The sequence below is a fragment of the Euphorbia lathyris genome, chromosome 5, assembly GCF_963576675.1.
Source record: "Euphorbia lathyris chromosome 5, ddEupLath1.1, whole genome shotgun sequence".
NCBI classification, from domain to species: Eukaryota; Viridiplantae; Streptophyta; class Magnoliopsida; order Malpighiales; family Euphorbiaceae; genus Euphorbia; species Euphorbia lathyris.
In genome coordinates, this window is record NC_088914.1 from 79,708,307 (window position 1) to 79,731,009 (window position 22,703).

At 37.1% G+C, this 22,703-nt stretch overlaps 2 protein-coding genes across 2 annotated transcripts; one reads left to right on the forward strand and one right to left on the reverse strand.

The window, feature by feature from the left end:
- Positions 1–1,291: 1,291 nt before the first annotated feature.
- On the forward strand, positions 1,292–4,513 carry LOC136228728 (pentatricopeptide repeat-containing protein At3g50420). Its single transcript, XM_066017193.1, has one exon. The coding sequence runs from the start codon at positions 1,395–1,397 to the stop codon at positions 3,513–3,515; it is 2,121 nt and encodes a 706-aa protein (XP_065873265.1). The 5' UTR covers positions 1,292–1,394; the 3' UTR covers positions 3,516–4,513.
- A 551-nt stretch (positions 4,514–5,064) lies between these two features.
- On the reverse strand, positions 5,065–11,366 carry LOC136230075 (nuclear pore complex protein NUP58). Its single transcript, XM_066019010.1, has 6 exons — positions 10,905–11,366; positions 10,297–10,411; positions 7,058–7,507; positions 5,920–6,442; positions 5,803–5,843; positions 5,065–5,563 (listed from the first exon to the last, which is right to left on the reverse strand). Exons 1-6 carry the CDS (start codon positions 11,195–11,197, stop codon positions 5,528–5,530), a joined length of 1,458 nt encoding a protein of 485 aa, XP_065875082.1. The 5' UTR covers positions 11,198–11,366; the 3' UTR covers positions 5,065–5,527.
- Between the last annotated feature and the right edge of the window lie 11,337 nt (positions 11,367–22,703).

Below are 22,703 nucleotides of genomic sequence, written 5' to 3' on the forward strand. Positions count from 1 at the left end.
CTAAAAATCCTTAACTTTACCTCATACTAGTATTTAATATCAAATATAAAATACATTTTAAATTACTCTAGACAGAACAAACTTGAATGACGCTAGATGGCACATCACATTTATAAGGGGTGAGCATCGGTTCGGTTCGGTTACTAACCGAAGCGAACTGTCGGTTAATCGAATCGAAATTTGTTCTATTTTTATAACTGAATCGAACCGAATAAGTTTAGTAACCGAATTTGATTTAATCGAAAATTTTCGGTTCGGTTCGGTTACCAACCGAATAACCAAAAACTCAAAATATTTATTTTTTTTTTTTTTGTATATTTTTATTTAATCAGTTTTCAAATAATATCCTTGTATACAAGTTACAATTGAATAAATTAAATGCTACTAAACCAAAATATATGTATACAAAGATAAAAGTGTATTTTTTAGGGTTAAACTTTTTATTTATATATATATAAAGATAAAATTATATTTTAAATATGTATATATAAAGTTCGGTTCGGTTATTAGTTACACCGATATTTTTTTCAATAACTGAACCGATAACCGATTACCAAATAAAGCTAAAATTAAAACCGAACCGAATCAGAATGTTAAAATAACTGAACCAAATTAAAATTTCGCTTCGATTATCGATTTGATAATCGGTTACCGGTTATTTTGCTCACCCATATTCAATTAGAAAATTCTAGCAAAGTGTGCAACTCTATCTTCACGATAAACATGTATAATCATCGTATACATAGCTTTTAACAACAAGTTGAATTTGTATTGATTTAGATGAAAAAACTAGGATTCATAAAATAGAATCGAGGGACTAGTTTTTTTTTTTTTTAATCTCCGTCACTATAAACTACATCATATATTTTTCTTATCTATATCCTATAAATACAAGTAGGGGTTGAAGGGTTTAAACAACCACTCTTCATAGAAAAATGTTCGAAAAATTCATAAAAACTATGTACAAAACTTTAATTTTTTCTATAAAATTGTCCAAAAACAATAATTTGAATAGTCATGGATCAAAAAAAAAACGTCAAGCACACTGTCAAATGTTACTGAATTTGCCAATTCATACATGTAAATTATACTCAAATATCTATATTCAAGTCATTATTTAGTTAATGTTTTAACAGATTTTAATTTACTTTAATAATAGTATAATATAAAATTCAATTGTTTTTATTTCATGAAATGAAGTTAGAACCATAATACTAATAATCCTATAGTTCAAGGACTCCGAATGTATTTTATCCTTCAATCCAAAGATGTGAAAAACGCCGTGTTTCAATTCAAACTTCGAGCGCTTCTTAAGCGATGAAACGGTGCGGTTTGTGCTTTTGAAAATGGTGAAATTTGGCGGGTGAAGTCCGAAACTCAATTAGGGTTCTTTAATGCCACCTTTAAGCGAACTAGCAACTCTAATACAGAAGTGCACCACCGTAAACTCTCTCAGAAAAGCTCGCCAACTTCACGCTTTAATCTTAACCACCACAACCTCCGCCAGATATGCCCAGTCTCCGTACCCTAACAACAACCTCATTGCCATGTATGCGCATTGTGGTTCTCGATTGGATGCACAGCTCTTGTTCGACAAAATGCCTCAAAGAAATTCTATTTCCTATAATGCTCTCATCGCTGCATATTCTAAAGATCCTAATTATGAGAATTTGGGTTTCATGTTGTTCTCTGACATGGGAATCCAAGGGTTGCGGCCTACTGGAGCAACTTTCACGAGCTTATTGCAAGTGTGCTGTTCAATTGAGAATTGGAACAAGGGTTCATTGCTTCATGCTCAGGTTGTTAAATTTGGGTTTGTGAATGATATTTGTGTGCAGACATCATTGCTTGGCATGTACTCGAATTGTGGGGATATGGACTCTGCACATCAGGTTTTTGACAATGTAGTGAATAAAGATGATGTTTTATGGAATTCAATGATATTAGGGAATATAAAGAATGAGAGGATAAATGATGGACTTTGCCTATTCATTGCAATGGTGGAATCCGGTGTTATTCCTACCCAATTCACATGCTCGATTGTGTTAAATGCATGTAGCAAAGTGGGAGATTATAGTAGTGGAAGAGCGATTCATGCCCGAATTACTGTTTTAAACATAGTAGCCGATTCGGCATTGGAAAATGCCTTGCTTGACATGTACTATAATTGTGGTGACACCAAAACTGCATTCACTGTGTTTACTAGAATTGAGAACCCAAGTTTAGTTTCTTGGAATTCTATAATTTCGGGGTGTGCTAGAAACGGAGAGGGAGAAAAGGCGATGGATCTGTTTGTCAAGTTTCTTAGAATGTCTGTTTCAAAACCGGACAGATATACTTATACCGGTATTATATCTGCAACTGCTGAATTTCCAGCTATGGACTATGGGAAATCTCTTCATGCACAAGTTATAAAATTTGGCTTTGACCAGAGTGTCTTTGTAGGAACTGCACTTCTGTCAATGTATTTTAGAAACTGTGATACTGAATCGGGGCAACGGGTTTTCAGTTCAGTGAAAGAGAAGGATGTGGTTCTCTGGACTGAAATGATTATGGGTCACTGCAGATTAGGGGATGGAGAAAGTGCACTAAAACTATTCTGCAATATGTGTCAAGAAGGGGACAAAAGTGACAGTTTTACGTTCAGCGGAATTCTGAGTGCTTGTGCTGATCTTGCAACTTTGAAGCAAGGTCAAATGGCTCATGCGCAGGCGATAAAAACAGGCGCGGTTGCTGAAATGTCGGTGTGTGGAAGTCTCATAGACATGTATGCTAAAAATGGTAATCTTCAAGCTGCTGAATTGATATTTTCCCAAGTTTCAAAACCTGATTTGAAGTGCTGGAATTCGATGATCAGCGGATATAGTAACCATGGAATGGCAGAGGAAGCGATTATGCTTTTCAATGACCTTCTTGAACACGGTCTCACTCCAGATCATGTAACGTATTTGTCTCTACTGTCTGCTTGCAACCATAGTGGATTAGTTCAAAAGGGTAAGTCCCTGTGGGATTGTATGAAGCAAAATGGCATCATGCCCGGTCCTAAGCACTATAGCTGCATGGTAAGTTTGTTAAGTCGAGCAGGTTTACTCGACGAGGCAGAAGAACTTATTCTGACATCAACTTACAGTGAAGAACACTTAAAATTATGGCGAACTTTGCTAAGTTCGTGTATCAATAAAAGGAACTTCAAAAGAGGAGTTCGTGCCGCAGAACAAGTGTTGAAATTGGACCCAGAAGATAGTGCAACAAACATATTGCTCTCAAATCTTTATGCTGCTACAGGGAGCTGGGATAATGTAGCTGAAATGAGAAGAAAGATAAGAGAACTTATGTTGGAAAAGGACCCTGGAGTAAGCTGGATTGAAGCCATGAATGATGATGTTCACATATTTTCTTCTGACGATCACTCGAACCTGGTAATTGATGAAGCCCGAATTGAAGTTCATAGATTACAAGGGAACATGAGCAGATCAGTTACAGAAGAATTGGAGGCGAGGATACTTTCTATGTAGAACTTTATGGCTGACAGGGAATATATTGTATTTCTGAAGTTTTTGAGATACCATAATTGCAAATTCTGCTTTCCAAGTAAAGCTATGAGCATCAGAGATAGGGATGGAAATTTCAGGATTCGTGTCAAAATCGTGTTATGTTATGTGGTAATATATGATATATAAATGTTAGAAAAATAAAAACAGATGGTTCATGCCCAGACAATAAAAACAGGCATGGATGCTGAAATGTCAATTTGTGGAAGTCTCATAGACATGTATGCTAAAAATGGTAATCTTCAAGCTGGTGAATTGATATTTTCCCAAGTTTCAAAACCTGATTTAAAGTGCTGGAATTCAATGATCAACGGATATAACAACCATGGAATGGCAGAGGAAGCAATTAGGCTTTTCGACGACCTTCCTGAACATGGTCTGACTCCAGATCATACAACATTTTTACATCTACTCTGTGCTTGCAATCATCGCGGCTTGGTTGAAAAGGGGAAGTCCCTGTGGGATTGTATGAAGCAAAATGGCATCATACCCAGCCCTCATCACTATTGCTGCATGGTAAGTTTGTTAAGTCGAGCAGGTTTACTCGATGAGGCAGAAGAACTTATTCTGATATCAACTTACAGTGAAGAAGACTTAATACTATGGACAACGTTGCTAAGTTCGTGTATCAATAAATGGAATTCGAAAAGAGGACTTTGTGCAGCAGAACAAGCGTTGAGATTGGACCCAGAAGATGGTGCAATAAACATTTTGCTTTCAAACCTTTATGCTGCTACAGGGAGCTGGGATAATGTAGCTGAAACGAGGAGAAAGATAAGAGAACTTATGTTGGCAAAGGACCCTGGAGTAAGCTGGATTGAAGCCATGAATGATGATGTTCGCACATTTTCTTGTGATGATCACTGGAACCTGGTAATTGATGAAGCCCGGGTTGAAGTGCATAGATTACAAGGGAACATGAGCAGATTCAGTTACAGATGAATATGAACTGGAGGCGAGGATATATTCTATATAGAACTTTTAGTCCATCTGATAGACTAGATATTGTAAAGGATTCTTGATTGGGAAGATTAATTAGCCCCCAAACTATTTCATGATCAATAGCCGTGCTTATTTCAAGTCTTTAAACTCCCACACAGTTTTAATGAGCAAGACCCCCTAATATTTTAACTTTTACACATTTAGCCGCACACTAATGGCTCTATACCATTGAACATTAGAAGTTTAATTCTTAAAACCGTGAGAGTTCAAAATCTAAATCTGGGAAAATAAATAAAACAGAGACTTAATCATTAAAACTATTAAAGTTCAAAAACTTAAATCATGTGGTTTGCCTAAACAAAATTAAACTAGTCAATTACGAATCGAATCCAGTTATTCTTGTTTGTTGGGGTTGGAAAAACATAAACAAGTTTGAACAACCCGTTGTCAAAGTGGTTGCATCAAGATTACATTTTAATATTCATCTTTCATCACATTATCCTCTTACCTCTGCACCATCCATAAACTATGGTTGGCTTCAAAAAAAATGAAGCAAAATATGCAAGTAACATAAGCAAATGCAGAACACTAACCTGTGGAAGATGCAACTGCTAAATGCTTACTAGCATTTGAACTACAACAATTAGGTTGTCCGCGACAAAAACCAATGAACAATTACAAGAATTCATTTTTTATTTCTTCAAACATTAGCTTTTTAAATGCCTATTTGTATCTATCTCAACATCCTTTCCTAAAACTTATGATACAATGTTACAGGAACATGGATCTTGCAGCATCTTCATGGAGCATTTCCCGGCTATAATGAAGCAGAATCAAGAACTGTGTTGCAGTAGGCAATGAATACGATGCTGATTCTTTCACACCCACAGGCCAGAACAGTACCCAGATCGAGAGTAGCCTCAGTGAAGACAATATATGGGGGGTAATCAAACCATCTCAATAATGAAATTAAAGGTCCCTAGTAGTAACAATCATTTCGGCAGATAGAAGGTTGCCTTCAACCTCATGCCAGACTAGCGCCGGGCTGTTCGAGATTTTGCCCTTGGTTTCTGTACAGCCGCAGAATGAAAAATGGAATAGAAAGATTAGCTCATTGACACGGTTGGAAAAACTTGAAAAGTAGTGTTATCACTCTGTCACTTGGAATCAACACTAATTTCAGTTTCATATTTATATTCAGTTTTCCTAGCACTTGTAAAGATGTAAAATTTAAGGATAGTAAAAAGGGTAGGTTAAAAGGTATTCAATTTGTCCAAAATAAGTTAGAAGCAGCAGAAAAGTTACTCACAGCTGTTGTCCCAAAGCTAGCTCCAGATCCTGTTGCAGCACCTACGAAAGTAGAGAAATTTATTCAGATAACACATACACATCATTACAATTAAATTGAAACTACATCAGTAGGTACCTGATGCAAATGGCGTTGAGAATAGGGAACCTCCAGTAGAACCAGTAGGACCAAAAGCTGTAGCAGGAGTACTAAACAAAGAGGGGGTTGAAGCAGGACCAAATAATGATGCTGAAGATGAACCAAAAAGTGAAGGTTGTGGGGAAGCACCAGTTGATCCAAAGAAAGAACCTGGAGTATTGGCTGCTGGTGTTGCAAATAGAGAAGACGATGACAAAGGAGATAATGCGGTAGAAGGTGTACTGAAAAGGGACAAACCACTTCCTGAAGAAGCTGCAGATGTCTGTGGAGTAACCGATGTTCCTGGGGTTGCTGAGCTAGCAAACAACCCAGCAACCTGTGTTGAAGGCTGCGAATTTGCAGGCAAATGCAAAGTTGGATGTACTCGCTTAGCAGCAGCCTCTTGTTTTGCTGTTTCCCGCCGATCAGCCTCAAGAAACGGATCATTCACTTCCCCTCGGCGTCGCTGATCAGCAAGATAGGCTGTTCTCATAGATTCAATGTACTGATGAATGCTCTCAGCCTAGGGATTCAAAGTAATGAATTAATTAGGAAATCAGAACTTAAATAGCATATGCCATTCTTCTGTTTGTGAAGTATATGCTACCTAACAAGCTCAATCAAAAAGCATCCATTTGAACAACCAAGAAAAATGAAACTCCAACAAGCGAAATATTTGTTTTATGCCCATGGTTATTATGTATCCAAACTATTTTACAACAACAACAACAACAACAAAGCCTTAGTCCCGAAATGATTCGGGGTCGGCTAACATGAACCATCATATAAAACCGATCCAAACTATTTTACAGAATAAAAAAATTTGCTTGTGATAACTTAATTTTTTCTGAATAAAACATAGAAATTCCAGCATTTTGGAGAAGCTTTCAACTGGAATCAAAACACATATAGTCAGTGCCAACTGGCTGCAGTAAGAAGGGACTTTATTTCCAGAATTGAGAAAATAGTCTCAAAGATTAAGCATAGAAAAAAGAATTTTTAAAAAAAAAAAAAAAAAAAACATATCAAGTATGCATTGACTAATCCAACAAACAGGCAAAGTGGTTATGAGATATTTTAAATTGCAATTACATATACTATTTACAGATGAATTCAAAGGGCATGTTTCTTTCTTTACCTTAGAAGCCACATGAACAAAAAAGTCGTACACATTTGACATAACTTTTGGAAGAGACTGCAATAGTGAGGATCCGAGGTAAGAAGAATTCCTTTCAGAATCTAAAAGAAGTAACTGTTCCAATTCTTCGATCCACTGGCGGCATTCACCCAAATATTTGTCAAATCTGACAACTGTTTCCTGTAAATATGGTGATGGCTTCTTAGGGAGTCCACTGTAGAAATCAAAATTGGATGCAGATATTTGTTGACCAGAAGAAACTGGCGCCACCGCTGATGGTGCGCCGGTATTTGGAGCACCTCCTGCACTCGGATGAGAGAACCTAGGCCGTAGCATCATGAAGGAACGAACAGCCATCTCAGTGTTCCGTAACATGTCTTTAGCATTGACCATAAGGACCTGGAGTACAGCTTTATGTCTTTCCATGCCAGTACTAATTCCCCCAAGCTCCTGTTTTGATAATGACTTAAAAATATTCATCATGCAATTATGACCAAGACACTAGAATCATCTATAAGATATACAATACAGACGTCCTAAACCAGTTTCCTTCATTGAAGAAAACAATACATTATTGAGTCTTAACCTTTTCATCACATGCTATGAATTAATAGACTAAAAAAGATATTTGGACTTGCAATATGGATTTAGATATAGATTCGATATGGACTAAGATGGAGCATAGTATAAGGGAAGTAGCGAAGGAAGTTCTAGGGGAATCTAAAGGTAGCATGCCACCGGGTAAGGACACATCTTGGTGGACAGAAGAAGTACGACAAGCAGTAAAGAGTAAGAGAGAATCCTATAAAATATTGGGGAAATGTAGGAGTGACGAGAACTACGAAAAATACAAAGAGGCTAAAAGGGAAGTAAAGAAGGTCATACGAGATGCTAGAGCAAAGGTGAATCGGGCTCTGTATACAAGATTGGATACGAAAGAAGGGAAAGAGACATATATAGAATTGCTCGGATGAGAGATAGGAAGACGCGAGATCTCGGAAAAGTTAAATGTGTGAAGGATGTGGACCAGAAAGTCCTAGTTGGAGATAAGGATATCAAGGAACGATGGAGGTCCTATTTTGATGACTTATTTAATGGAGATCGCCAACAAGATGTTGGAGATATAAGTATCCATCACGATATGATAAATCATGAATGCCTGCGGAGAATTCAAAAGGGTGAAGTCAAAATGGCATTAAGTAAGATGAAGTCGAAGAAAGCAATAGGACCTGACGGCATCCCTATTGAGATTTGGAGATGTTTGGGAGAAAGAGGAATCGAATGGTTGACGACGTTCTTCAACAAAATTTGGAGAAACAATAAGATGCCATCAGAATGGAGGAAAAGTATCTTAATCCCTTTGTATAAGAACAAAGGCGATGTCCAAGATTGTGCCAACTACCGGGGAATCAAATTAATGAGTCACACTATGAAACTTTGGGAGCGAGTGATCGAACAAAGGCTAAGGAGGACGGTGAAGATCTCGGAAAACCAGTTTGGCTTTATGCCGGGAAGATCAACTATGGAAGTCATCCATCTAATGAGACAATTAATGGAGCACTATCGAAATAAGAAGAAAGACTTGCATATGGTTTTCATTGATTTGGAGAAAGCGTATGATAAGGTACCAAGGGAAGTACTTTGGTGGGCCTTGACAAAGAAAGGCATTTCGCGGAAATATATTGACATCATAAAGGACATGTATGAGGGAGTATGCACGAGTGTACGTACTAGTGTTGGGAAGACTGAAGAGTTTCCTATTACGATTGGAGTGCATCAAGGTTCCGCACTAAGCCCGTTTCTTTTTGCCATCGTTATGGATGAATTAACAAGTTCACTTCAAGATGGTATACCATGGTGCATGTTGTTTGCAGATGATATTGTGTTGGTCGATGAGACGAAAGGAGTGGAGAGGAAGTTGGAACTATGGAGACAAACTCTAGAATCTAGAGGCTTTAAGTTGAGCCGAAGTAAGACAGAATATTTGGAGTGTAAGTTTGGCGGCCATAGGAGTAGGGAGGCAGGGACAATCACCCTAGATGGGAGAGTTGTTCAGGCCTCGGATTGCTTCCGGTATTTAGGATCTATTATCCAAACGGATGGAGAAGTAGATGGAGATGTTGCTCATAGGATTAAAGCTGATTGGTCGAAGTGGAAGAGTGCTACGGGTTTCCTTTGTGACCTCGACATGCCTAATAGATTGAAGGGAAAATTCTACCGGACGGCAATTAGACCAGCATTGTTATATGGTACGGAGTGTTGGGCAGTGAAACACTGCCACATCCATAAGATGTCGGTGGCGGAGATGCGTATGTTGAGATGGATGTGTGGTCATATGAGAAAGGATCGGGTGCGTAATGAAATAATTAGGACAAAAGTAGGGGTCACATCTATTGAGAATAAAATGAGAGAAAATCGACTAAGGTGGTTTGGCCATGTGAGACGTAGAGCGCTTGATGCGCCGGTTAGGAGAACCGAAGAGTGGCAAAGGGATGTAGTGGTGAGGGGTAGGGGAAGACCTAAGCAAACTTGGAGGAGGGTGATCGAGAGTGATATGAGTTTACTGGGAATTGAGGAAAATATGGTAGTGGATAGGACGGAGTGGAGGGAGCGAATTTGTGTCGCTGACACGACTTGATTTCACGGTTTTTATAGGATGGTTCATGTTAGCCGACCCCGAATCATTTCGGGACTAAGGCTCTGTTGTTGTTGTTTGTTTGTTGATATGGACAATCCAATATAGATCTTTCACTCTTAAATTGATGATGTTCCTTAATGCACCAATTCTTTCAATTTTAACTTAATTTTCTGAGAAAGAATAAGCATTTCACAGGGTTCCATAAAAACAGAAAAGTATAGAGTCTAATGTCACATGTAAAAATTACTTGTTTCCTCCTTCCAACGTAAATTGTATGAACCCTATTTCAGTGCAGTTTGAATTACAACATTCAGTTAACATAAATTGGTAGAAGCCAGACTTCTATCTACATGACCTGGTAGAAAACTAGAAAACAAAATACAAGCGATATGACATCAACAAAGGAAAATACAAATGAAAAACATATCCATGATTGAACAGGCTCGACCTTGCCCTTAATTTAGAACTCATAAGGTTATGTTTCTAAAAAGAAGTCCAACTGATTTTTTTTTTTTTTATGTAAAACTAGCTGCCTGGCTCTAAATTAAGTTGTTCTTTTGCAAGAGAAATAATGAGTGGCAAGAGAAAACAGCATCAACACCTGAACAATATGACCTTCATCAAGCTCAAACCCTTCATTGGAAATTGAGGAATCATAAAGACGACTACACTGATCTAGCCTCTGGCTCTCATCCCTATACTCCAATATCCGTTCCCTGGACACCAAAACCATAAAAGCATCTCAAAAAACAACATAGTTATATCTGAAATCTACCTCACAAAAAACGAAATGGACCACGTTTTAGTGGTTTAAAGGAAGCAACCTTAAAGCACATTAACCTAAACCAACTGACTTAACATCCATACAAGGTCCTTCAAAATCAGACTATGTAAAGTACAACTTGTTGAAGACTCAAATGTATATGACCTTTAATGATGTGAAAAATGCGTCCAAGCCTACTTATTTATGTAAGAAAATTAACTAATGCCTAGAATCTTGATCAATTCTATTCATCAAATAAATTAAATCAATAAATCCTGGCTCTAGGCAGCCTAACAAAGCAAATTTTCACTTGTTTTGCTACTTCTTTCCAAGTTCTCCACAAAAGAAAACAATAAAGTCCCATATTTTCTCGGCACCAAAACAACAGTCAACTCACAATAAAGAAACGCAGTAAGAAAAAAAAAAGTAATCCAATTGAAACCTACTCGATCTGGAGTAGAACTTTCTGAGAATCAGGGTGGAGATCTGCCCACTTAGTACTGAAACTCGCAGGTGCTTTGTCATTGGTGAAAAGATACAATTGATGCTGCTGTTGCGATTGTTGTTGTTGTTGAAGTTGTTGCTGCTGCTGCTGAAACTGCTGCAGGAATTGCTGCTGCTGCGGTTGCTGTTGCTGTTGCTGAGGAAAAAGGGAATTGCTTTGCTGAAATTGCTGTGGCTGGGTCTGAAACAGTGAGAGTTGTTGCTGTTGCGGAGTTGAGAATGGAGAAAACGACATTTGCGATTCTGGTTCAAAGTGTCAGTCGTAGATTTGAATTGTGCATTTGAGGGTTTTTCCGATGGATTTGGAGGGTTTAGAAATTCAAAAACCCTAAAGAGAAAACATAAAATTTTGGGGGAAAAAAGACCCGCCTTTGTGCTTCCGTTTTGGGGAAAGTTCTCAGAAGGGGGCCATCTAGCTACTTCATATAAAATGTTTGCAGCTCAGGGCCTTGGGCTTAGGAAATATACTGAAAAAAACATTTTTCATATTTCACTACTGAAAAAAGATTTTTAAACGTGAATTACTATACCCAGCTTTGAATTTCCATCCCTAGTCCCGTAAAAAGACCGAAATACCCTTTAGAAAATTTTTAGAATTTTCAAATCCTCTCAAACAATCTAAACTCTCTTTAATCTAATCCGGACTAATTTATCAACGAAAGGGACCTATGATACGTATTCCCGTTTGATTTTGATGCTTTTTGGACATTTTTGCATCGGATTTTTCTGTGATTCGAAATCAGAATCGGGACATGGGGGCGTGTGGAGATCACGCTGTCACCTCTGGTGCGGCGTATGAACATCACGCCGCACCACAGGTGACGACGTGATAGCCTCACGCCTCACCATAGGCGACGGCGTGATATTCATACACCGTCACCCGTGGTGCAGCGTGATGTTCATGCGCCCCCACAATGGTGATGGTGTGATGCTCATAGGCCCATGTGGCGTATGGGCAATTATTTATTTTAGTTTTTTTAATTTAGTTCAATTTAATTAAATTTTTGTAAATTTTAGTTTGTTTAATTTAACTAAATTTTTATGTTGTAAATTTTAGTTAAGTTTAGTTGTTGTAAATTTTATTTTGTTTAATTTAGTTTAACTAAATCTTTATTTTGTTAATTTTAGTTAAATTTTTATTTTGTTAATTCAGGTATTTACGAGTTTAATTCAATAGCGGACTAATTTTTTTACGGGTTTAATTCAATAGCGGACTAATTTTTTTATCCTCCCGACACGCGGGCGTGTGGCTATCATGCCCCACCGTGAGATCGGGCGTGTGGCTATCACGTCTCACCATGTGGTCGGGCGTAATAGCTACACGCCTCACCGTGTGGTCGGGCGTGACACGCCCGACCACACGGTGAGGCGTGATAGCCACACGTCCGCGTGTCGGGAGGGCAAAAAAATAGCCTTTTCCCACCCTTAACCCATGAAAGGGCATTTCATCATTTCACGGGGCTAGAGGTGGGAATTTGAGGCTAGGTATAACAACACCCTAATTTATTTATTTTTTTATTATGAATCATTTTGAGTCTCATCCAATACGTTTTAGACGGATCATTTTCAATTGAAATTTGTAGGCCTAATGCTACCAGCACCCCTGACTTGTTCAAATTGATCATTTTATTTTTCTAACTCATCGAATGTTCTATTTACCCTCTTAACTCCATAAAAGTGGTATTTCTCACCCCCTCAACTTGTCTATTTACCCTCCAATTTATAGAATGTCCTATTTACCCTCTTAACTCTATAAAAGTGGTATTTTTCACATCTTACAATCCGTTATTGAGGCTAAATTGACACCTTTTTTAAACGTTAAACCTATATTGGTGTTATTTTGTACGTGGAATCTAAATTGATACTTCTCCAAAAACCATAGACATATTTTGGTACCTTATCCCTACCTATAATGTCCTTAACTTGTTTGTATTAATGTTCTTGTTATTTGTATTTTTTATTCATTCTTTCACTTTTCAATTTTTTTGGCTGGTTATTGATTATCTAATTATTGTAATACAATATTATTGTAATAAACACATGAAGGATCAATATAATTATCAAATTAAAACAAACTAAAAAGTTGATATGAAAAAAATATATTTTCAAACTCATTTGAATAAGTCCTATTAATTTTGTACTATAAAGGGGTAAGAAATACTACTTTTATGGAGTTAATGGGGTAAATAGGATCATAAAAGGTGAGAAATACCACTTTTAAGGAGTTAGTGGGGTAAATATGACATTTGATGAGTTAGGGAAGGGTAAAATGACCAATTTGGACAAGTTAAGGGAGTGAAAAATACTATTTTTATGGAGTTAAGGGGTAAACAGGAATTCGATGAGTTGAAGGGATAAAATAACCAATTTGGACAAGTTAAAGGGCTGAAGGAGCATTTGGCCAAATTTGTAATATATATTAGGGTAAATAATTATAAGGTTCTTACCTTTTTACTTAACACGCTAGTAGGTCCATCATATTATTATAAGGTCCTTAAGTTTTATCTTAATCAATTCTTTAGTCATTCTATTTGTTTTTATAAATGAAAGTTCAAAATTGCCCCTAGTTATATATATATAAAAAATTATCTTTTAGTTTCAAATTTAATCTAATTAATTTTAGGGTCCGTTTGTTTTATCTGCTGTTTGCTGTTTGCTGTTTCCTGTTACAGTTTGCTGTTTCCTGTTTGAAAAGGTTGTTGTTCCAAAAAGCAGGGAGTCCCTGCTTTTATAAAAAGCTACTTTTCGGCTACAAAAGGCAAACAGGAGGTGTCTAACCAAACACCTTAAACTCTCCTTTTCAAAGTGAAAAGGCAAACAGGAGGTCGAAAAGCAGCTACCAAACACCTCCTTAATGGTGTTTTTGAACTATATATGCACCAAAGTTAATATACTTGAAAAAATATAAAATTAATTTTCTTAAATTGTAATTATTTTTTTCTTTATTTCTAATATAATATCTTTAAACTAACATTATATATTATTATAATTTTTTAATAATTTTTTAAAAATCTTTTTTTTTCTTCATTCGTAAATTTATTAGAATTGTAAAAACTTTTTACAATGATAGTCTTATTCCTATTTTAATAATTTTTGAAATATTTTTCATTCTTTTTTTAGTCAATAAATTTTACATTATTAAATTGAAGTTCTATAATTATATAAAAATTAATAAATCAATTACTTTATATTGGAGAGATTGTGATTATATAAGAAAAAAGAGAAAAAAATATAAAATAAAAAAATAGATGTTTTATTATTAAAACATAAAGTAAAGGGTAATTTTGGTATTTTAAAATTTTTTTAGTATAGTTTGACCATTGACCCAAGTATTAGGACTAAGGAGTTAATAAAAACAAAAACTGAAGGACTATATAATTATTTCTAAAAACACAGGGACTAAGTAATGTATTAGGTAAAACTACGAGGACCTTATAATTATTTGCCTCATATATTATGGTGCGTGAAATGAGTTAAAACCTATCAGGCCTAGTAGAAAAGCAAATCCATACCCATAAAAAGCCCAATCTTCTACACTCCTAGACAACCAATAGTCAAAAATAGTGAGTCATCAAGACGATCTAGACCCATCCATAATCAAACGGATCGGATCACAAGGGCACTAAAGTCACTTCATCTCTATCCAAAATCTATAAGCATCACCTCTAAAACTCCAAGTATGGGTTCAGACTCTTTCTCTCTCTCTCTCTCTCTCTCTCTCTCTATCTATCTCTCTCTCATCCCTCGCTAACTTGATCGTTGTAGTGTATTCAAGGGACTGTTCCCGAAGCAAGTCAGACCATCCGGAAGGAGCTACAGTCATAATCCTCATAACTCATGATTTGGTGCGGTAAGCATAGACTAGAACACTACATGTCCTTCTCCATGATTAAGAAAGCAAACATGGTGGGAACTTCTCTCCACATGACCCTGGAAGGTAACATTTACTGTTGGTCCCTTATAACGTGACAAGTTAGTTCCAAGGGGGGGATAGGAACTATTTTAAAATTTTATCCGTTAAGGCTGACTTCTTTTCTTATGAAAAAGTTTACACAGCGTCACTAAGTAGATTCAAGACACAAGCTTAGTCAACTTGTGACTAAGTCTGCTTCTTTACTTGAGTCAGGAAATAGCACTTAGAGTCTATTCCTGAACTCAGCTTCTTAGTAGACTTGACTCATTGCGAGTTATTTACTTAGTCAGTTTTATAGCAAGCAATATATATTAAAGGAGTTTAAGGGTTAGAAAGATATTACTCAGCAAACTTATCCTGGTTCGGCCTCTCCGCCTACGTCCAGTCCCCGGAACTCGTTCCGAGCTTTTTGAATTCTCTACTGAGCTCTTTAAAGGTAGAGCACAAACCTTTTACAGATAGAAGCTGAGTATAACAAGAGTACCTTCCTCTATACCTCTACTCACTCCTATATCTACGCTGAGTACTATAACCGAGTACTCAGCCTCTCCTTTCTATTCTTCTAGAAATGATAAAGTGTTTGTCCTAAACAACAATTGCTAAGACACTTTAGATGATTGAAAATCACTCTAGACTTTTACATAATAATATGGAAATTGGTGTAAGGTATTTGCTTTGCTTTTCTCACAGAAACTTCAAGTATGAATTTGGTCAGCGTTTCGACTAATTGAAGATCTGCATCGATTGAAGCAAATGGATGGCCTTTATATAGTGACACTTGAGGCACCTGATCATTTCGAATTTCGAAATAACCATTGGAGGGAAACGGCTTCCTGTCATTGTCACTCTGGGCGTGCTCATCGTCGTTGGCCAATAGGATTCACGCATCTTTTGTCCACGGCAGCTTTTCGTCCTTAAAACAGAATGTTTCGACATTTAAGGCAAAGTCCACGAGACAGCTTCATGCGCCTTATGAACTTTACCCAAAGTAGAATTACTTTGTCTGGAAGTTGATCGTTGTCTGCCGCTGTCCAGACTGCATTGTCGTCCAACTCAGCAGCTTCCACTTAAAGCTTTTGCTTTGAAGGCTTCTCGGTCCTTCTTTTGCTGAGTCATCGTTTTACTTGATACGGCTTCGTTTTGAACTCTTGGGCCGAATGATCTTGATGTGTTGACTTGGGCTTTACTTTCGCTTTAAGGGCCTTTGGGCTTTTTAATATTAATGTCTTGTAAACAATTAAACTCAACATTGAACAAACACATTAGTGTAATAAATCAAAGCATTTAAATTTAATGTGTTAGAATATTTTTATCATTACTTAAATAATTTTGTCAAATCAAAATCATGTGGAAAGGTGTTTCAACATTTACGTCTATATAGATTCAAAGGATGAAGTTGCAAACCATGTCGCGAAGCTAATAGAGAGTATATGGAGTTTCTAAGACATACAAGCTTAGTACGTTAAGACCTAGAGGCAGATGTTTGAGGCTCAAAAGGTTATCTAAGAGGATGAATAAAATAAAAAATAATAAGAATTCCTCTTCCAAGAACCCGATCGAATATAAAGGACAATCGATTGAACCCAAGCGACCTAGAAACTCACTCTTAACACTTTTTGGAACACCCTATTATCCGACTATTCCCCGATCGAAAAAAAGTCTTGTCTTATTATTATATAAGGGAGAAAAGAGAAAAAAACTATCTCTTAGATCTATAGCTATTATAGAATCTATCTATCTAACTCTATCTAAAACTAAAAGATCTTAACTGCCCGAAACATTATGTCGGTGAATAAGTAAAAAAGGAAGCCATGTAAGCCAAGGATGTCCTTCTTTCTCCTAGATAAGAGGCTTTCCCCATATATTTTTTAGTGCGTGTGTATCTAGTAGCTGGCTAGCGGCTACCCTTGCTTCGAACAACCAAAATAGGGCGGGCTAGCGCAGCAACTTATGGACTTTTCGTTCATCTCTTTCGTATAGATTATATTAGTCGGGAGTTAAGTACGCATTTATCCTCATCGTTTTGTGGGGATATTGTGTTGTGGCGTGATAAGGATTATATGCTCACTTGTTAAAACGGGACATCGACACCGACCTTTCCTGCCCTAGGGACTTTACCTCCCTACTTCATCCAACTTTATCCTTCCTATAAAATGGATCCCCTTTTCCACGTGCTTGAAGCTCTAGCCCTTCTAGCCTTTGAAGTCTGATTGGTCTTTTCTTTAGTTTAGTTCAAGCGGCATCCCAACTAGGGACTAAGCACTATGAGCCTTTTGAAGCGATCCTATGAAGAGATGCACTCCCCACGGGAGCCCAACCCTTAGATGGACACGCCATCGCAAGCGCTCATTGAGCACCTGAAATTCCAGAGAATACGTTGGTTCACTATAATAACACATGGGAAATAAATTTCCAAAGGTTCCTAGACAATAAAGCTTTGGATGGGGTCACCGGAGGCCAAGTCACCTTAAGCAAAAAACCATTGGTCCATTGGATCATCGATTCTCATTTCTCGTAAAACTGGAGGACCTTTAGGTTGCCCTTATATACAGGCAATGAAGACTCAATAAGCACTGCGTCATATTTATGAGCAATGTCAATGTATAGTCCAAGGAAGACTATGTCATGTTCAAGGTCTTTCAAACAACATTGTTTGGGGTGGTGCAAGAATAGTATAAGAGAGTGAAATCAAAATCAATTGACCCCTTCAACCTCCTCAAACACATATTTTTCACAAGATTTGTTGGGGTGTCAAAGAGAGGATGATAAGTTGAGATCTGAATGATATTCACCAGTGCTAGATCGAACCACTACAAGGTTACTTAGCCCAATTCCACCAAATGTCCTTGCAGGTAAAGTCTATGAATCTGGAGGTAGGGGTAAATTACATACGTGGTATACAACATTTGTCCTATTTCACACTTTGTTGTACAACCTTCGATTTCGCACACAAAAGTGTACAACCTTTTGGTGACCTCCCATTAAAGTATAAAACCGGTAATTGTTGCCGGTCAACATGAAGTCAATGCACAATGTCAGCAATTTGACCTCCATAAAAGTCAAATATTAGCCGGTCAATGCAAAGTCAACGTGTCATGTCAGTAATTCTGACTTTTATGGAGGTCAAATTATTGATGTGGCGCGTTGACTTCGTGTTGACCATCATAATTACCAGTTATACACTTTAGTAGGAGGTCACCAAAAGGTTCTACACTTTTGTGTGCAAAATTGAAGGTTGTACACCAAAGTGTGAAATAGGATAAATGTTGTACACCATCTATGTAATTTACCTTTCGAGGTAGCCATCAATGCTCTATAAAAAGGAACCAACTATGAATCCAGCTAAAAAAGTGTTACATTGCCCCCCTCCCTTTGTTCATTCGAGGAATTGATGGTTGTAGGCCATAACTTCGTCAAATGTGATGATAGCCTAAGTTTGGCAGACTATGTGAATGTGGAGAAAGAAACGAACAGAGCAAGGAAGACAAAGGCAAGAGTTTGGTTGATGTAAGGGTTCCCTCTCTAGATGGGATGATGCATCCCTCCCTTACCATGGAGGTGAGACGAGTAAAAAAAGGACGCTCAAGAGGTTAGTCATTTGAGTTGCACCTTTAGAAAAGAAGTCCATTACTCTAAAGACTCCCACCCATCATAGAACCAGGACTCCCCCCCCCCAAACCGAGTCTCTAGGTCTTACCGACCACCAAAAGTTGAACAACCCGAAAAATCCACACTCAAAAAATACAAATACTATAAGTTTCATAAAAGGATAGGGAAAAACACAAACAAATGCAAACACTTATCCCGGAAAACTTAACAGGCTACTCAGCATTATGTAGGGGGAATAATAGGGCCACGAAAAAATCCAGCATCAGTACAAGCAGACCTATCTGTAAGACGAACCAAAATGGCCCCGACGACAATGAGAAATTCAGGTCATCCGAGAGGGTGCACCCACATATGCACTCTAGAAAAAGTTGAAGGAACCAACCGAAAAATCTCTTCTAGTAAACTCATCCCTACGAATAGCCCATATTGAAGCTGTGGTGGTCTCCCTCCCGATTAATAACTTCCACGATCACAGAATTCTGGTTAACATCGGCAACTCGATAATCCTCATTTATTTGCCTATATTTGCCGGTATAAACTTCAACAAGAATACACTTCAGGAAGGAACCTTACTTTTTGGTGGGCGTATCTAACATAGTTGTCTGTGATGGGTCTTATCTCCAGTATAGATGATAAATACCTATTGGTTTATGTGGTTTTTAGAGTCTTCTTGAAGGATTTGTGTAGTCGTATTACCAAGCAAGTTGTGTGTGTTATTGACTATCATTTTAGGGATCCTTAGCTCAAGATAGTTTTATCTTAAAGATAAAACTTAGGCTCTGATGCCACTTGTTGGTCCCTAATAAGGTTATATTAGTTCTAAAGGGAGGGAGGTGAATGAAATTATTAGTCAATTTAAACCTTTAATAATTTTTTCTCTTTTAGTTCAATAGCAACATAGAGGCAACTCTCAGAATTAGAGGCAAGATCGGTCTGCTGAGCTTGGTTCTGCTTCTTATATTTGCGTTTAGAGGACTGCTCGTTTAACAGAGCTTCTGAATATCCTTAAGATTGATGTTATACGTTATACACAGAATATTCATAATGATCTAAGTGAGATGTATATTTAGAGCATGCAATATTCAGAAGTAATAAAGGCAAAGTAAGGGAAAGAAGTTAGTCAACAGATTTATAGGGTTCGGCCTTCTGCCTACGTCGAGTCCTCGGAATTTCATCTTCTGAGATTTAATCCACTAAATAACTCTTTAACAAGTAGAGCACAAACCTTTCACAATAGTCAAAGTCTCAGTAAAGTACCGTCCTTTGCTTACAATGACTCAACTATCTCTCTCTAGTTACTTGCCTATAACCGAAGCAATAACGGAGCTTCTGATTTATAATAGAAAAGATTCTGATATAAAATCAAATGAACTAATCTCTCTCTGTTTTGATTACACAAATATAGAATTGATGTGTATAGCTATTTTCTCCTGTTTTTCACTTGAATGCTTTTTATCTCTTTTTCAGGTGAAGATCAAGTATGAAAAATGTGGCTTGAAGTTGGCTTTTATAGGTGAAGCATTTGAAGATATCTGTTTGAATTCAAAAGAGCCGTCGGAGGGAAATGACTGTTGAAACACCTTTCCACATGATTTTGATTTGACAAAATTATTTATGTAATTGATAAAAAATATTCTAACACATTAAATTTAAATGCTTTAATTTATTTACACTAATGTGTTTGTTCAATTGTGAGTTTATTGGTATATAAGACATTAAGATATAAAGCCCATAAGTGGAAGTCAAGCCCAAGTCAACACATCAAGACATCACGGCCCAAGATACAAAACGCGGTCGTTTTGTACAAAGCACAAGCTCAGTATGAAGAAGGATCGAGAAGCATTCTCTTAATTGCTTCAAGATGAAGCTGCTGAGTGTGTCGACAAGAAGTACAAGACAGCGGCAGACAAGAACCAACTTCTAGACAAAGTATTTCTACTTTGGGTAAAGTTCAGAAGGCGCAGGAAGCTGTCTGGAAGACTTTGCCAAAAATGTCGAAACATTCTGTTTACCGAACGAAAAGCTGACGAGCACTGCCGTGGACAGAAGATGCAAGAATCTCATTGGCCAACGACACTGTGCACGTCCTGAGTGACAACGACAGGAAGCCATTTCCCTCCAACGGTTATTTCGAAATTCGAAATTACCGGTGCCTCAAGTGTCACTATATAAAGGCCTCTTATTTGCTTCAATCGATGCAGATCTTCAATTAGCCGAAACGCTGTCCAAATTCATACTTGAAGTTCTGTGAGAAAAGCAAAGCAAAAACCTTACACCAATTTCCAATTATTGTGTAAAAGTCTAGAGTGATTTTCAATCATCTAAAGTGTCTTAGCAATTGTTGTTTAGGACAAACACTTTATCATTTCTAGAAGAATAGAAAGGAGAGGCTAAGTACTCGGTTATAGTACTCAGCGGTAGATATAGGAGTGAGTAGAGGTATAGAGGAATGTACTCTTGTATACTCAGCTTCTATTGTAAAAGGTTTCGTGCTCTACCTTTAAAGAGCTCAGTAAAGGATTCAAAAAGCTCGGACGAGTTCCGGGGAATGGACGTAGGCGGAGAGGCCGAACCAGGATATGTTTGCTGAGTAACATATTTCTAACCCTTAAACTCCTTTATATTTTGCTTGCTATAAAACTGACTAAGTAACGAACTCACACTGAGTTGAGTGCACTAAGAAGCTGAGTTTAGGAATAAACTCTAAGTGTTATCTCCTGACTCAAGGAAAGAAACAAACTTAGTCACAAGTTGACTAAGCTTGTGTCTTAGAATTACTTAGCGCCGCTGTGTAAACCTTTTCTTAAGAAAAGAAGTCAGCCTAAACGGACAAAATTTTAAATAGTTCCTATCCTCCCCCTTGGAACTAAACTTGTCACGTTATAAGGGACCAACAATGACTTCTATCTTCTGTCTTGCTTCTGGCTTTTGTGCCAATTTTGTCATTAGAGGAAAGTTGTTGTTTCCAAATTCAGACTATGTCGATCATTGAGACGCGCATCCAATGACCATCTTCTGACTTCTGGCTTCGTAATCTTTCAGTCTGTGTCTTTCCTTATTTGGGTGATGGAGAGAGAATGTAACTAGCAGGGCCTTATATCTTTTGAGTTTTTACTATTATTTTTGACACGCCTGATTTGACTTTTGTCATGGGCTTCTAGGTCTTGGGTCAATTTCGGCTTGGGTCTTTAATTGCATTAAGGCCTTTTGATTGTGTATGTATTTATGCTTCTAATATTTTTTGACACTTAACAAACATATTAGCCATAAAACATAATTAATTTAACACTAAATTTTTAATACCTTGGGGATCTTATTCCTTAATTGTGATTTTTGTCATAGTAAAAAACTTAACAAAAATTGTGTTTCCACAGCTTCATGCAAGAGAAGATATCTTCTTCATGAGAAGCAATATAGTAAAGTTATATATTGAAGATCTACAAAATGGAGAGATATAAAGTGGTACAAGATTACATCAAGGAACTTCTCTTCAACGAGCTAGTGATACACGATGGACTTCAAATTATGTTTCATTGGTAAGCCTAATCACCATGTTTCCCTCTGTGATTGATGTGTTTGATGTGATTCATGAAGATGGAAAAAATTTAGAGCAAAATGGTCAAGCTTGTGCATTACTTGCTTTGACACAAACATTTGAGTTTTTTTTTTTCAACTTGCATTTGATGAAAAAGATATTGGGATTTACATATGATTTTTCCCAATCATTACAAAGAAAAGATTAAGATATCATCAATGCAATAAGTTTGGTTAACATTTCCAAACAACTGCTCCAACAAATAAGAGATGATGGATGAACTTCTTTACCGATTCAAGTGGCTTCTTTTTGTGAAAAGAATAACATCAATGTTTCAAATATGGATGATATGTTTGTGGATCAAGGAACGTCACGAATAAATACTCATAAAATTACAAACTTGCATTATTATCAAACTGAACATGGCTATGTTTTATAATGTTATTAATATGCAACTTTTAGAGCTCAATGAGCGCTTCACGGTGAAAAACTCAGAATTACTTTTATATGTCGCGTGCTTAAATCCTATTTGATTTTTCTATAGTGCAGATTGCTATACTTGAAGATCAATTAGACATTTATATTTTTTTATATGAGATCTGACAGATGGTTTTCTGAGCTTAAATCGCGGATCTCGCTAAGAGCTTAGTTGAGACAAGGAACAGTGTTTTGTATCCTCTTGTT